The following is a 16,360-nucleotide window of genomic DNA, read 5'->3' as shown; positions in this document are numbered from 1 at the left end:
TAAAGACTAGAGCATTTTCTTCTTCACTTAGACCCATGGGATCCTTTGGCGGAGCTGGAAATGCTGCAGAGTATGTGAACCCTTGAAGACACAAGCTCATGATGGTATCTAATCCCTTACCTACGTCCAGTCTAAAAAAAAGCCGTTGTTTGTTCTTGCTCCCTCAACAGCGAGAGCTTTGTTTCGTCTGGGTGAAATGAAACATCTGGAAGTTACGATGGAGGAGATTTTTCTTGGGAAGAGGTTTTGTGACTTTGAATCACAAAGCAAAATATTCCCACACATCTGACTCCATTTGAACATACAAATGTATGAAATCATATAAAATCTAGTTATAGCCCTCAGAAGAAATTGTCCTATATACAAATTCCTCCATACTCAATGGAATCTGAAAATACTTCACTAGCTTTACAAATCAAAGAGGTCTATTCAGCCCACCCTTTCTGAACCAGGGAAGTAGTAAACTTTTGGTCAATGAGCAAATTATCTATAGCTCTTTTGCAGGAGAGCTTCCAGTATGAGATATTCTGTCATTCTACAACTTCAGAGCCTGAAGGGATCCCAGGAAATTATTCCAGACGTCTACATAATAAGTGAATGAAAGTCGCTGTCATATCTGACTCTTTGCAACCTCGTGGACTGTAGCCCACAAGGAGTGGGTTGCCATTCCATTCCTGGGAGATTTCCTGATCTAGGGATCGAACCCAGGTCTCCTGAATTACAGGCAGATTCATTACTGTCTGAGCCACCGGGGAAGCCCATAAGAGATACAATTCTCCTTTAATTAAGGAGAAATTCTTAATAACTGAGATTATAAATATGACAAGAATATCTAGCTGTCTACATTTGAAGCAGTTGTATTCAACAAGTCTTTCAACTTATAGACCTCTGTGAGGAAAGCAAGATAGGCAAAGGAAAAAATGAAAAGCATAATGGAAAGCCAGAGAAAGACCCAAAGGATGGTCTCCACAATCCAGGAGGGTCTGAGCCATAAAGAAGCAGAAGAGCCATTAAGTCTATAACTGGCAAAGAGAAAAAGAACCGTTCTGACATTATTGGGGTCTGGAATCCAAAATTTTAAACATTAGAGAGATTAGCAGAGAAAATCTAGATGGTTGTCAGAGTTTTGAACAGCAGTACAGAAATTCTTTGAAGACCTTATTTAGCAGTTGTTGGCAGTGTAAATTATCACCTAAACACTGTAAGAGATCTGCATTGTTAGAAAATCTTAATAAATTCAGAGTTCTCTCCAGCTCACGGGAATGTCTTTGTGGAAAGACCTTTGAAATCTGGACCTACTGAATTTTATTACTAATATGAACAAATAATATTACTTAACTATTATTATTTGCCATGTACTGTGCTAAATCCTATTATCTAATACTCACAAATACTCTATTACCATAAAAATGAATAAGGAAACTATCTTAAACAGGTTAAATAACATGCCTAAAGTCATACAAATAAAAGAGCCATACTTTGTACCTAGGTCTGATCATTGCTATGCTGCTCTTTTGTCTTTAGATTAGTGATTTTCAAGCTTTGACTGTGTGGATCACAATAAACTGTAGAAAATTCTGAAAGAGATGGGAATACCAGAGCACCTGACCTGCCTCTTGAGAAACCTGTATGCAGGTCAGGAAGCAACAGTTAGAACTGGACATGGAACAACAGACTGGTTCCAAATAGGAAAAGGAGTACATCAAGGCTATATATTGTCACCCTGCTTATTTAACTTATATGCAGAGTACATCACGAGAAATGCTGGGCTGGAGGAAGCACAAGCTGGAATCAAGATTGCCAGGAGAAATATCAATAACCTCAGATATGCAGATGACACCACCCTTATGGCAGAAAGTGAAGAGGAACTAAAAAGCCTCTTGATGAAAGTAAAAGAGAAGAGTGAAAAAGTTGGCTTAAAGCTTAACATTCAGAAAACTAAGATCATGGCATCTGGTCCCATCACCTCATGGGAAATAGATGGGGAAACAGTGGAAACAGTGCAGACTTTATTTTTTTGGGCTCCAAAATCACTGCAGATGGTGACTGCCACCATGAAATTAAAAGATGCTTACTCCTTGGAAGGAAAGTTATAACCAACCTATATAACATATTAAAAGGCAGAGACATTACTTTGCCAACAAAGGTCCGTCTGGTCAAGGCTATGGTTTTTCCAGTTGTCATGTATGGATATGAGAGTTGGGCTATAAAGAAAGCTGAGCGCAAAAGTATTGATGCTTTTGAACTGTGGTGTTGGAGAAGACTATTGAGAGTCCCTTGGACTGCAAGGAGATCCAACCAGTCCATCCTAAAGGAAATCAGTCCTGGGTGTTCATTGGAAGGACTGATGTTGAGGCTGAAACTCTAATATTTTGGCCACCTGACACGAAGAGTTGACTCATTTGAAAAGACCCTGATGTTGGGAAAGATTGAAGGCAGGAGGAGAAGGGGACGACAGAGGATGAGATGGTTAGATGGCATCACAGATTCAATGGACATGAGTTTGAGTAAACTCTGGGAGTTGGTGATGGACAGGGAGGCCTGGCGTGCTGTGGTTCTTGGGGTTGCAAAGAGTCAGACATGACTGTGACTGAATTGAACCTTTAATCCCTTTTAATTTATGAAAAACAAAAGTCATTTACAAACTAAACCCTCTAATGTAATACAACTGTTTGTGGCATATCATATTTGAAAATCTTTGTTCTATTCTGATCCAAAGAAACCTCTCTCACCAGGTTAAATGTGTAATGACTAACCATTGCAGTAGACTGCTTCAGTTTTCAAATCATTTCTTACCAGGTGTTGGTATTGCTCAGGCCAAGCCTGAGTAGGAGGTACCCAAAGGATTCCATACGCACTTGAAGGAACTTAGAACACACAGTGATTTCTAAGTAGACATTTTCTTTTCAATACTTCCCAGCTCCCATATAGATTAGAGCATCAAGTTATTAAAAAGAAAGAGGGGGCGTTTGAGACAAACAGGCAGACAAACATGTTTCTAGCAGGAGCATTCAGTTTCTACATTTTCAAGTTTCCTGATACTTTTCAAAAGTTCTTATGTGCAAATACATAGTGACATAGAATGTTGTGAAAAGTAACTCTGAAACTCACTGGCGGTCACCATGCTGGTCCGTTCTCTTGGTTAGGTCCTGTGTCTTAGGAGTCAGTCAATGCAAGGATGACAAAAGTCCTAGTAAGGTGGTGAGGGTAGCTAGTTTACAGCCTAAAGATTTTCTAAAGGGTGGAGAGGAAGCAAACTAGGAAATAGTCTACACTAGTATTCAAACTCTAAAACTAATGCCAAATTTGCCCTAAACAGATTCAGATTTTTCAGTTTTCCCCAGGACCATGCTTGCTGGTAAAATATGTACAACTAAGTTAGCCCTAGAGACATTCTAGACTTGAGGAAGCCTTAACCTCCTGGCATTTGTGACTGGGGGAAGAGGGGTCTCAGACCTGATCCTTTGTTCCTCTCTTGTCGGATCACCTTCAATGGCCAGGAGACCTTCTGATGTTTAGTTTCAGTGAAGCTGACTGTGAGTAAAAGGCAGAGCAGTGCTTATCACTAACAGCTAAAGTAGAGGCAGTATGGAATTGCAGATCTAAGAAATGCTTGTACCACTGTGTACTTCATCTATGGCCAGGGCTCAATATACAGCTTTTTTTTTTCTTTCCAATTATTTTTATTAGTTGGAGGCTAATTACTTTACAATATTGTAGTGGTTTTTGCCATACATTGACATGAATCAGCCATGGATTTACATGTGTTCCCCATCCTCAACCCCCCTCCCACCTCCCTCCCCATCCCATCCCTCTGGGTCATCCCAGTGCACCAGCCCCAAGCACTTGTCTCATGCATCCAACCTGGACTGGCGATCTGTTTCACACTTGATAATATACATGTTTCGATGCTGTTCTCGCATATCATCCCACCCTCATCTTCTCCCATAGAGTCCAAAAGTCTGTGCTATACATCTGTGTCTCTTTTTCTGTCTTGTATATAGGGTTATCATTACCATCTTTCTAAATTCCATATAATATGCAACTTTTTATTTTTTAACATGCAGTTCATTTTTATTCTGTCACATGATGTTGCATTTAATGAGTAGTTTTCCTATTTATTCCCTATTTTTCTTGTCTATATTGAGTCAAAATCCTCAACTTTCTTTTTCTTGTTATTTTTTCAAACTCCTATTACTTGCTAACTTTTTATATCACATTACCTACCATCTATCTTACTGGGTCTTATGAGTCATTTGAGGAACTCTATTACCCAGTATTTATGTATCCCCAAACTTAATATTGGAGAAGGGAATGGCAAGCCACTCCAGTATTCTTTCCTGGAAAATTCCACAGACAGAGGAGCCTGGCAGGCTCTAGTCCACAGGGTTGCAAAGAGTAAGACACGACTTAGCAACTGAACAAACTTAGCATTAAGAGTACTTATCCTCTTACCAGTTAACTAGAATTCTCAAAAACTCTTGTTCTTCTGAGGCCAAAGATTATAAATAATTTGCTCAACTATTTACAAATCTTTTACTCCTAAACATGTCCTTTTCCAGTAGGTCAAGACCTTGTTGCCTAAACTCAGTAGTACTGTTATCATCAGTGGCATTAAATTATCAAGAACTGTGAAATATAGTATGTGTGTCCAGCGCTCTCTCTGCTGTTAGGATGTTGGAAACAGCAACTTAAACCAAACCAAACTAGACCAAAAACCAGCAGAAGATAAGATAGCTAAAGGGCTCCTGAGTAAACTACTAAAGTCTCTTGATTTTGCTATTAATACTGTATTTCAGGAGATGCAAAGAAATGTAATATGCCCTTAAATACCTTCTTAAAGGAAAGAAAAATAACAAAGTCTAAAATTATAAAAAGTTAATACTATGAAACTATGTACTGGAAAGAAACTAATTCTATGGTCAACTTCCTATGAAAGTTTAGAGGAGGAAACAGTTGGGTTGGAGTCTTAAAAGACAGGCAAAGTTTAGACAGGCAGAGACAGGCTGAAGGCTAAGTAACAACAGATCTCTGTTGCCCAGGATAGTGCTTTAACCACTTAACCATGCTTCTGAGTCCCCCGGCATTTGGTATTATATTGTGGCAGGTTTTTGAGGTAAAAAAAAAAATCTCACAGGAAACACTTTAAAAAACATGGCAATTTTTTCAACTACATAGAATTGAAAAGGGAGAAAAATCTTCAGAAGAAAACAGAGAAAGCTAAAGATATCTATTATTTTTGCATGATACTATTCTACTTAGAGGACATACGAAGATTATATAAGAAATTTAAAACATAGAATCACATTTCTTAAAAAAGATTGAAAAATTAGCAGAATGCAAAACTTTATATTGATATTGAATTATAAACTTCTCTTCAAATTTGAGAATAAATATTTCTCTAAAGAGAAGACATCTGTTTGCTAAGTTTTAATGCACAGGGATTCATGGCTCAGAACTAGAAATTAGTATAACAACTGCTTTTCCTTAAATTGTTCTTTAAACTTTTGTAAGTTTTATGAGTGCAAGTATAGTAGCCAAAAAGCTATGTGGTAAGAAACAGAACTGGCAATGCTTTGGCTGTCTCTCTGCTGAGTTTGCTTACAATTATTTTAAACTACCTAAGATCTGACTGAAGTGAAACGGTATTTTAAAAACGGTATTTTATCTTAGCTTTTTTGTAAATTTCATAGTCATACCAGAACTCATATGGCCATTGAACACAAACTTAAGTTAAAGTATATGACACCAGCTTCTGTATCAATGACCCAGTTTCCAAACTTTTGCAATTAATAACTGAATGTAATATACAGTAATAGCAAGCAAAGAATCCCCCCCACGGGCAAACGCTGTTACTTATCTCTGTTCCTACAGAAGCTGCCAGTTACTTATTTCCTTTCTAGTGCTGATCTCACATTCAAACCAGCTTCCCAGGAAAATCCTTCCATCCTGGAAATGACATTATTTCCAAGTTAGATATACTTTTTTTCTGATGTTGAAATATTGTGCTTTATAGGACATATATATTTGGTAATTCAGAGGACCAAAATTTATCTTTTATATATATTTGGTCTTCCTCCATGGTTTCTGGCTCACAGCTCCCAAAATCTTTGGAATTTCCTGAGTGATAAGAGCAATGGAAGAATCTTTTATTATAGTATTTGGTCTCTTATCTTAGTTTCTGAAACTGATTCAGAGCCACAAGGTGAAATATGGGTGTCTTGTTATTCATAACAAGTCCCTTTCTACTACAACTGAGTTTATGTTAAGGAGGTGACTTCTGGAAAGCACTTAAGGATGAGGGCTGGTTGCCAAGGGAATCAACCATGAATAGAGGAGTGAAACATTTTCAGGAAGATTTCAAAAATCACCCTCTGATTTTTGGGGAGAAGTGAGGGACTGGAGGTTGACTCACCCAATGGCCAATGATTTAATCAATCATGCCTACATAATAAAGCCTCCATAAAAACCCAAAAGGAATGGGCTGAAGATCTTCCAGTTTGCTGAATGCATAGATTTGGGGCAAGTGGTATGCCTGTAGAGAGCAAGGAAGATCGGCATCCTTTCCCCATATCTTGCCCCATGCAGCTCTGATACCTGGTTGTTCTTGAGTAATATCCTTTAATCAACCAGTGATTCAGTAAGTAAATGTCTCTGTTTTCTGTGAGCAGATGTAGGTGGTAGATCAGAAGCCCAGGTAACAACCTGGACTTGAGATTGACATTGGGAAGGTTTTCCATGGGTCTGAGCCCTTAACTTGCAGAATCTAATGCTATGCCTGGATATATAGTGTCAGCATTGGGCTGAATTATAGGACGGCCAGCTGATATCTTGGAACTGTTCGGTGGTGTGGGGAACACCACCACCCCATATTGGAACTGGGGTCCCAAAAAACTTTCTGATGATTTCTTTGCTTCCTTCTTTCTAAGAAACACATATTTTTAATCATTTTGGTCATGGACACCTTTGAGACATTAATGAAAGTCACAAACCCTCTCCTCAAAAAAAAAAAAAAAAAAAAAATGGCATAGTAGATACAAAACTGCATGAATTTTCAAGGAATCCCTGGGCCCTCCCTGAAGTTCATCCACATACCCAACAGGGATCTGTGGACTCTAGGTTAGGAGTTCCTGCTCTGGTGCACAGCTAACTTTCACAGGTTGCCTAGTTAGGATACTCCTATCAAAGAAGCTTGAATAACAAGCAGAGAGCTCACTTAAGAGTGCTAGCTACAGACAGAATGCCCTCAGTTTTCCCATGCCTTGGCCATGCTATTTCCTTACCCATTTCAGTACCTGTTAATCTTTGACCTGACTTAACCAGAGAACTACTGAGTCATTGAAGCTTTGGGATCCTGATTATCAGCACAATTTACCCACACCCTCCCCTCAGGAAGGCAAAAGAGATGTGAATTCACGTTGTGACAGTGAGTTCTTTAACTCCAAATGTGGTCTAATTTGAAAATTCTGCACTAGCAATTACTTTTTCAACTAGCTAATGCTCATCACTGTTATTACAGGGAGGCAGCTATAAGAATGTCATCTATAGTTCAGCACCAGGAATACAGCGCTTCTGACCCTCCACTTTGGTTTGGCTATGATTCTGAAGGCAAATCTCGTACACAGCAACAAAATACATCACTTAAAGATTCAGAATTGACCACAAAAGGGTCAACATACAATACTGAGGAGGAAGCAGTATGACCTTCAACCTCAAGCAAGAACAAAAAATCTAGAATCTGGCAACTTCATTTGATGCAAGTATTTTTTACTAGCTGGATCTAAACAGTGTAAAGAAGACGGAAATCATTTCCAGATTTTTTATTCCAGCTATGTGTTTGTAAATACATCTATGAGTTCTTCTATCTAACAATCACAATTAAAAAAAGCCAAATCAAATACTGCTACTATGTAACTTTTCTACTTAAATTTACCTTAATCAAACCAATTGTTTTGATGAGATTATCAAATCTATGGTTACAGTTGTATACAAAACAATCCTGACAGATATGATGTTTTTGACAAGAAATTTAGAAACTTCTCCTTAGAAAAGAAAGCAGAAGGCTATATAAAACAGTAAGAGTTTTGAGTGAGAGCAATGACATTAAGGATCTGTGAGGCTTTATTATAAATGATATAGATATACATTTTTAAAAGAAACAAAGCTTTCTAGTAATTTCTAGACACTTAATGAGAGCTCTAAATGCCAATTAACCCAGGACTCATTTCAACATTTGACTTAACAGTCAGAGGCAAATTAAAAAGAAACAGTCCCTTTTAATCAAATTTGCACTGTCCCTGCAATGTCTCAGAAAGATCCTTTTTTATGGAAGTATAGCTGATTTACAATGCTGTGTTAGTTTAGGTGTATAGCACAGTGATTTGGTTATATACATGCACGCACATACATACATATTCTTTTTGTATTATATTCTCTTATAAGTTATTACAAACCCTTAAGTATAGTTCCCTGTGCTTTTCAGAAGATCCTTGTTTGTTATCTATTTTATATATAGTAGTGAGTACATGTTAATTCCAAACTTCTAATTTATCCTTTCTCCTACCACCCTCTCCCTTTGGTAACCATAAATTTGCTTTCTGTTTGTGGGGTTATTTTTATTTTGTAAATAGGTTCATTTGTATCTTTTTCTTAGATTCCATATATAAGTGGTATAATATGATATTTGTCTTTGGCCTACTTCACTTAGTGTAATAATTTCTAGGTTCATCCTTGTTGCTCCAAATTATTTCATTCTTTTTATAACTGAGTAATATTCTGTTGTGTGTGTGTATACATATCTATATATATTTCACATTTTCTTTATCCATTCATCTGTCAATGGACACTTAAGTTGCTTTCATGTGTCCTGACTATTGTAAATAGTGTTGCAATGAACACTGGGGTGCAAGTATCTTTTCAAATTTTAGTTTTTGAGTAAGAGTGCTAGATCATATGAAAGAAATTGAAGATGACACAAACAGATGGAAAGATGTAATATGTTCCTGGATTAGAAGAATCAATATTGTTAAAATGGCTATACTACTCCAGGGAATCTACAGATTCAATGCAATTCTCACCAATTTACCAATGGCATTTTCCATAGAACTAAGCAAAAAAATTTTTTATTCAGGCTCCCTGACTTCAGATTAAACTACAAAGGTACAGTAATCAAGAAAGTATGGTACTGGCACAAAAAAACAGAACTAGAGATCAATGGAACAATAGAAACTACAGAAATAAACCTGGACATCTATGGTCAATTAATCTATGACAAGAAGATTCAATAGAGAAAAGAGGGTCTCTTCAATAAGTGATACTGGGAAAATTGAAGATCTATATGTAAAATAATGAAACTATAATATTCTCTACCACCATATACAAAAATAAACTCAAAGTAGGTTAAAGACCTAAATGTAAGACTAAGTACTATAAGACTCATAGAGGAAAACATAGGTAGAACACTGTGACAAAAAATCACAGCAGTATCTTTTTGTATCCATCTCCTAGAATAATGGGAATAAAATAAAAAATTTAAAAATAGGACCTAATTAAAAGCTTTTGCACAGTAAAGGAAGCTTTAAACAAATGAAAAGACAACAGAATGAAAGAAAAATTTTCAAATGATGTGACTGACAAGGGATTTACAAACTATATAAACAGCTTATACAGTGCAATATCAAAAAAACACTAAACGACCCAATCAAAAAAATGGGTAGATCTAAACAGACATTTCTCCAAAAAAGACATATAGATGGCCAATAGGCACATGAAAAAATGTTCAATGTCACTAAATATTAGAAAAATGCAAATCAGAATTATAATGAAATATCACTTCACAGGCTACAAATAATAAATACTAGGGAAGGAATGGAGAAAAGGGAACCCTCCCATACAGTTGGTGGAAATGTAAGTTGGTACAGCCACTATGGAGAACATATGGAGGTAACTTAAAAAACAAAAAGATTTTCTTTTAATCAAATTTTCACTATGGAGAAATTTTTAAACTATGCTATACCAAAAAAAGCTTCCAACTTTATGCTAGGAGATATGGGTTACTGATTGTGTATCTACATGTAGTTTTTAATAAGTTTTAATCTATGAATTTATATCACTATAAAAGATATATCATTATAAAAGATATATAAAAGATAATAACTCTCTTTAGATTTTAACAGAATTCCAATGATCACATGCCAGTGTATGATTATTTATTTCATACTATGTAACACTAAGGCTTATAGAGTCCAAGAAAGAACTCTGTTCTGCCACAATGTTGGTAGTATTAGATCAGTCTTTTACTCTATTTCCCCCACTACTCATCCCTTAAATTGGGTTACTGTCTTTTGAACCCCACAAATACAAAGTAAAGATTAAACTTTAGGTAAAAGATATGAAAGTTATTTTGAAAAGCTTTAAAAAGTCTTACTTTTTAAAAAGGTATTTTTAATACAGTTCCCTAAAATTAGCTAAATGCTCTTAGTAATTCTCCCCTTTCTTAGTACTTGGTCCACTGGAGAAGGGAATAGCAAACCACTTCAGTATTGCCTTGAGAACTCCATAAACAATATGAAAAGGCAAAAGGGTTTGACACTGAAAGATGAACTCCCCAGGTCAGTAGGTGCCCAACATGCTACTGGAGAAGAGTGGAGAAATAACTCCAGAAAGAATGAAGAGACAGAGCCATAGCAAAAACAACACCCAGTTGTGGATGTCACAGGTGACAGAAGTAAAGTCTGATGCTGTAAAGAGCAATATTGCATAGGAACCTGGAATGTTAGGTCCATGAATCAAGGCAAATTAGAAGTGGCCAAACAGGAGATGGCAAGTATGAATATCAACATTTTAGGAATTGGTGAATTAAAATGGACTGGAATGGGTGAATTCAACTCAGATGACCATTATATCTACTACTGTGGGCAAGAAGAAATGGAGTAGTCATCATAGTCAACAAAAGACTCCAAAATGCAGTACTTGGATGCAAACTAAAAAATGACAGAATGATCTCTGTTTGTTTCCAAGGCAAATCATTCAATATCAGAGTAATCCAAGCCTATGCCCTGACCAGTAATGCTGAAGAAGCTGAAGTTGAATGGTTCTATGAAGACCTACAAGACCTTATAGAACTAACACCCCCAAAAGATGTCCTCTTCATTGTAGGGGATTGGAATACAAAAATAGGAAGTCAAGAGCTACCTGGAGTAACAGGCAAATTTGGCCTTGCGGTACAAAATAAAGCAGATCAAAGGCTAACAGAGTTTTGCCAAGAGAATGCACTGGTCATAGCAAACACCCTCTTCCAACAACACAAGAGACGACTCTATACACGGACATCACCAGAATGGTCAATACCGAAATCAGACTGATTATATTCTTTGCAGCCAAAGATGGAGGAGCGCTATACAGTCAGCAAAAACAAGACCAGGAGCTGACTGTGGCTCAGATCATGAACTCCTTATTGCCAAACTCAGACTTAAATTGAAGAAAGTAGGGAAAACCACTAGACCATTCAGGTATGACCTAAATCAAATCACTTATGATTATACAGTGGAAGTGACAAATAGATTTCAAGGGATTAGATCTGATAGAGTGCCTGAAGAACTATGGATGGAGATTTCATGACATTGTACAGGAGGCAGTGATCAAGACCATCCCCAAGAAAAAGAAATGCAAAATGGCTGTCTGAGGCCTTACAAATGGCTGAAACAAGAAGAGACGCTGAAGACAAAGGAGAAAAGGAAAGATATATCCATTTGAATGGGGAGTTCCAAAGACTAGCAAGGAGAGATAAGAAAGCCTTCCTCTGGCATCAATGCAAAGAAATAGAGGAAAACAACAGAATGGGAAAGACTAGAGATCGCTTCAAGAAAATTAGAGATACTAAGGGAACTTTTCATGCAAAGATGGGCTCAATAAAGGACAGAAATGGTATGGACCTAACAGAAGCAGAAAATATTAAGAGGTGGCAAGAATACACAGAAGAACTATATAAAAAACACCTTCATGACCCAAATAACCCCAATGGTGTGATCACTCACCTAGAGCCAGACATCCTGGAATGTGAAGTCAAGTGGGCCTTAGAAAGCATCACTACAAACAAAGCTAGTGGAGGTGATGGAATTCCAGTTGAGCTATTTCAAATTCTAAAGATGATGCCCTGAAAGTGCTGCACTCAATATGCCAGCAAATTTGGAAAACTCAGCAGTGGCCACAGGACTGGAAAAGGTCCTTTTTCATTCCAATTCCAAAGAAAGGCAATGTCAAAGAATGTTCAAACTACCGCACAATTGCACTCATCTCACAAGCGAGCAAAGCAATGATCAAAATTCTCCAAGCCAGACTTCAACAGTACGTGAACTGTGAACTTCCAGTTGTTCAAGCTGGATTTAGCAAAGGCAGAGGAACCAGAGATCAAATTGCCAACATCTGTTGGATCATCAAGAAAGCAAGAGAGTTCCAGAAAAACAACTCCTTTTGCTTTATTCACTATGCCAAAGCCTTTGATTGTGTAGATCACAACAAACTGGAAAATTCTTCAAGAGATGGAAATATCAGACCACCTGACCTCCCTCCTGAGAAATCTGTATGCAGGTCAAGAAGCAACAGTTAGAACTAGGCATGGAACAACAGACTGGTTCCAAATCAGGAAAGGAGTACATCAAGGCTGTATACTGTCACCCTGCTTATTGATCTTCTATGCAGAGTACATCATGCGAAATGCCGGGCTGGATGAAGCACAAGCTGGAATCAAGATTGCCGGGAGAAATATCAATAACCTCAGATATGCAGATGACACCACCCTTATGGCAGAAAGTGAACAAGAACTAAAGAGGCTCTTGATGAAAGTGAAAGAGGAGAGTGAAAAAGTTGGATTAAAGCTCAACATTCACAAAGCTAAGATCATGGCATCTGGTCCTGTCATCAGTTCATGGCAAATAGATGAGGCAACAGTAGAAACAGTGAGAGACTATTTTTTTGGGCTCCAAAATCACTGCAGATGGTGACTATAGCCATGAAATTAAAAGACGCCTGCTCCTTGGAAGAAAAGCTATGACCAACCTAGACAGCATGTTAAAAAGCAGAGACATTACTTTACCAACAAAGGTCCATCTAGTCAAAACTATGGTTTCTCCAGTAGTCATGTATGGATGTGAGAGTTGGACTATAAAGAAAGCTGAACACCAAAGAATTGATGCTTTTGAACTGTGGTGTTGGAGAAGACTCTTGAGAGTCCCTTCGATAGCAAGGAGATCCAACAAGTCAATCATAAAGGAAATCAGTCCTGAATATTTATTGGAAGGACTGACGCTGAAGCTGAAACTCCAATGCTTGGGCCAGGTGATGTAAAGAACCGACTCATTGGAAAAGACTCTGATGCTGGGAAAGATTGAAGGTCAGAAGAGAAGGGGACAACAGAGGATGAGATGGTTAGATGGCATTACCGACGTGATGGACATGAGTTTGAGTAGGCTCCGGGAGTTGGTGATGGACAGGGAAGCCTGGCATGCTGCAGTCCATGGGGTCACAAGAGTCGGACACGACTGAGCAACTGACCTGAACTGAACTGAAATGAGCTAAATGCTTTTAGTAATTCTCCCCTTTCTTAGGTTGGTTTTGAAAGTTTTTGAAATAAGCAGTATCACTTAGCTGTGAAATGGTTCCTGAAGTGGATGGCTGCGGAATCAACTGAGTAGGAAATTTTAACACCTAACCCGAGACATAGGATGACTGTTCCAGAGGGTGATTTTTAATTAAATTTGTAGATTCTGGCAGCTGCATATAAATTAGTTTCTGACCCCTAAGTATTTCGAGCACATAACTGGAAAGATACGCAAGATGCAACTGCTTTCTAAAGGAATAATGCCTGCCTGGGTGAAACCACAGTAAGGAGAAACACACCCATTATGTTTCTCTAGAAACCAGGCAGGGTATTTAACTGCCAACGCTTGCTCCAAAATTCTTTGAGTAAGGTCCTGTTTTAAACAAAAACAAGAGACACATTTGTTCATTATGGGGAGACAGATTTTATAGTAGCAGAAATGAAAGAAAAATGGTAGGTGTTAGAAAAGGTTGGCTATGAAAGGGGAACAAGAAGTGGAGTGAACAAGTGGTGAAATTAAGTTCTGGGTGCAAATTACTCAAGGTATCCATAATATTATTGATATGTAGGTCTTCAGATCTTAAGCATTTGAAATATATAGGTCCATGTTCAAGACAGTAAAATACATGACTTTACCTTTCAGTTTGGACTTGAATCTGTCATCCAAATATGTACCATTCTTTTAATAATTGTAAATATAGTTGACTGCTGTTTATGCTCACCTTTCTGGCTATTGTTGACCAAGTTCATAAACTTTTAGTTATGAAAATGTTTATATAATTGCAGAAGGTGGAAAAGATGATAAAAATTGCCTTACTGCCTCCCAGTTCCCTCTACTTAATAATTTAACACACACACACCACAATCACATCAAACATACTAACATGTGAGTGTTGTCCAAACCCACACAAATTATAATTTTATGAAGTATGAACCAAAAAGAGACTTTGAGACACCAGACAAAGCTGACTTTTTGCTTCATAAATAAAAAGGTAAAAACAGAACTCCAAATAAATTAAATATTAACAAAAAGAGACTATTACAGGTCATATTTGGAAAGGTTTATTCGAAAATCAGAATTTAAGACCAAAGAAATACAATCCAATAGATAACATCTATTCAGTATTATATAATTTAAATCTTCCAGGGGTCAACAAGGTTTGGAAGAAAGAAAATTCATAAAATAACTTAGATAGTACATCACTGTAAAAGTAAAAATCTATCTTCATACAACAGGCTATAAAGTAGTTGAATGCTGCCTCACCACCAGAATGCATTATGCTTTAAATTACATTAAAAAAAAAAAAAGAATCAGTAGCAATTGTATCATATTTCTGATGTATTTTATTTGTGTATGTATTTGTGATATAGCCACAGCTTAAATTTATATTGTTGTCATAATAAGTGCTAAGTAGAAAACATTTTATACAAGAGCCCTGGTACAAAGAATTTTTAAATAACTGCCCCCTATTACCTATTATTTTTGTACAATTTCTTCTTTTTAAGTGGAAACTATGAACATGATGAAATATCATTTTATGATTACATTAGATTAGATGACAAAACAAAGATTATCCTGAGTAGGCCTGACCTAATCCTCTGAGCTCTTTAAAAGCAGTTATCTCAAGCTGGTTGCAGAAAAAGAACTCAGATAGTCAAAGTATGAGAAGGACTAATTGCATTATTGCTGGCTTGAAGATGGAGAGGGCCACATGAGAAGGGATGCAGGTGGTTTCTAGAAGCTTAGAGTGATTGCCAACTGACAGAATGGAAACAGATTTCAGTCACACAGTCATGATGAACTGGAGTTTGCCAATAATATGAGTGAGCCTGGAAGTAGACTATTTCTCAGATCACCCAGATGAGAATTCAGTCTGGCCAACACCTTAAGTCCAGCCTTGCAATACCATGAATAGAGAATCTAACCACACTGAGCTCCTGATCTACACAACAGTGAGCTGATGAACAGGGTTGTTTTTTTTTAAGCTTGCTGCTGTTGCTGGTGCTGCTAAGTCACCTCAGTCGTGTCCGACTCGGTGTGACCCTATAGACGGCAGCCCACCAGGCTCCCCCGTCCCTGGGATTCTCCAGGCGAGAACACTGGAGTGGGTTGCCATTTCCTTCTCCAATGCATGAAAGTGAAAAGTGAAAGTGAAGTCACTCAGTCGTGTCCAACTCTTAGCGACCCCATGGACTGCAGCCTACCAGGCTCCTTTGTGTCCATGGGATTTTCCAGGCAAGAGTACTGGAGTGGGGTGCCATTGCCTTCTCCGTTTTTAAGCTTAATAACTCATATTTTTTAAAAAAAATTTAATGAGGTATGGTTGATATACAATATTATGTAAGTTTAAGGTATACAATATAGTGACTGACAATTTTCAAAGGTTACATTCAATTTTAGTTATTACAAAATATTGGCTATATCCCATGTCGTACTATATATCCTTGCAGCTTATTTTATATATACCAGTTTGTACCTCTTAATCCCCTACCCATATCCTGTTCCCTCTGCACTTTCCTCTCCCTACTGGTAACCACTCATGTGTTCTCTGTATGTATGTTTCTTTTTTAAAAATTATATTCAGTAACTGTATTTTTCAGATTCCACATATAAGTGATATTATATAGTATGCATATTTCTCTGACTACTTTCACTTAGCATAGTACCCTCCAGGTCTATCCATGTTGCTGAAATTTTCATTATTTTTCATGGCTAGTAATATTCCATTGTATTTAAATATTTATTTGTCTGACTGTGCTGGC

At 37.3% G+C, this 16,360-nt stretch overlaps 1 protein-coding gene across 1 annotated transcript in view; it reads left to right on the top strand.

Annotated features, from left to right (window-relative positions):
- FBXL13 (F-box and leucine rich repeat protein 13) overlaps positions 1 to 7,703 on the top strand; it is a 203,791-nt gene extending 196,088 nt beyond the window's left edge. Inside the window, exon 21 of the mRNA XM_043462331.1 lies at positions 7,520 to 7,703. Within this exon, the coding sequence (XP_043318266.1) occupies positions 7,520 to 7,703 (184 nt within the window). The remainder of the gene's footprint in view (positions 1 to 7,519) is intronic.
- The last annotated feature ends 8,657 nt before the right edge of the window (positions 7,704 to 16,360 follow it).

The sequence above is a fragment of the Cervus canadensis genome, chromosome 3 (genome assembly GCF_019320065.1).
Source record: "Cervus canadensis isolate Bull #8, Minnesota chromosome 3, ASM1932006v1, whole genome shotgun sequence".
NCBI classification, from domain to species: Eukaryota; Metazoa; Chordata; class Mammalia; order Artiodactyla; family Cervidae; genus Cervus; species Cervus canadensis.
This window is presented reverse-complemented; position numbering and strand designations above follow the sequence as displayed.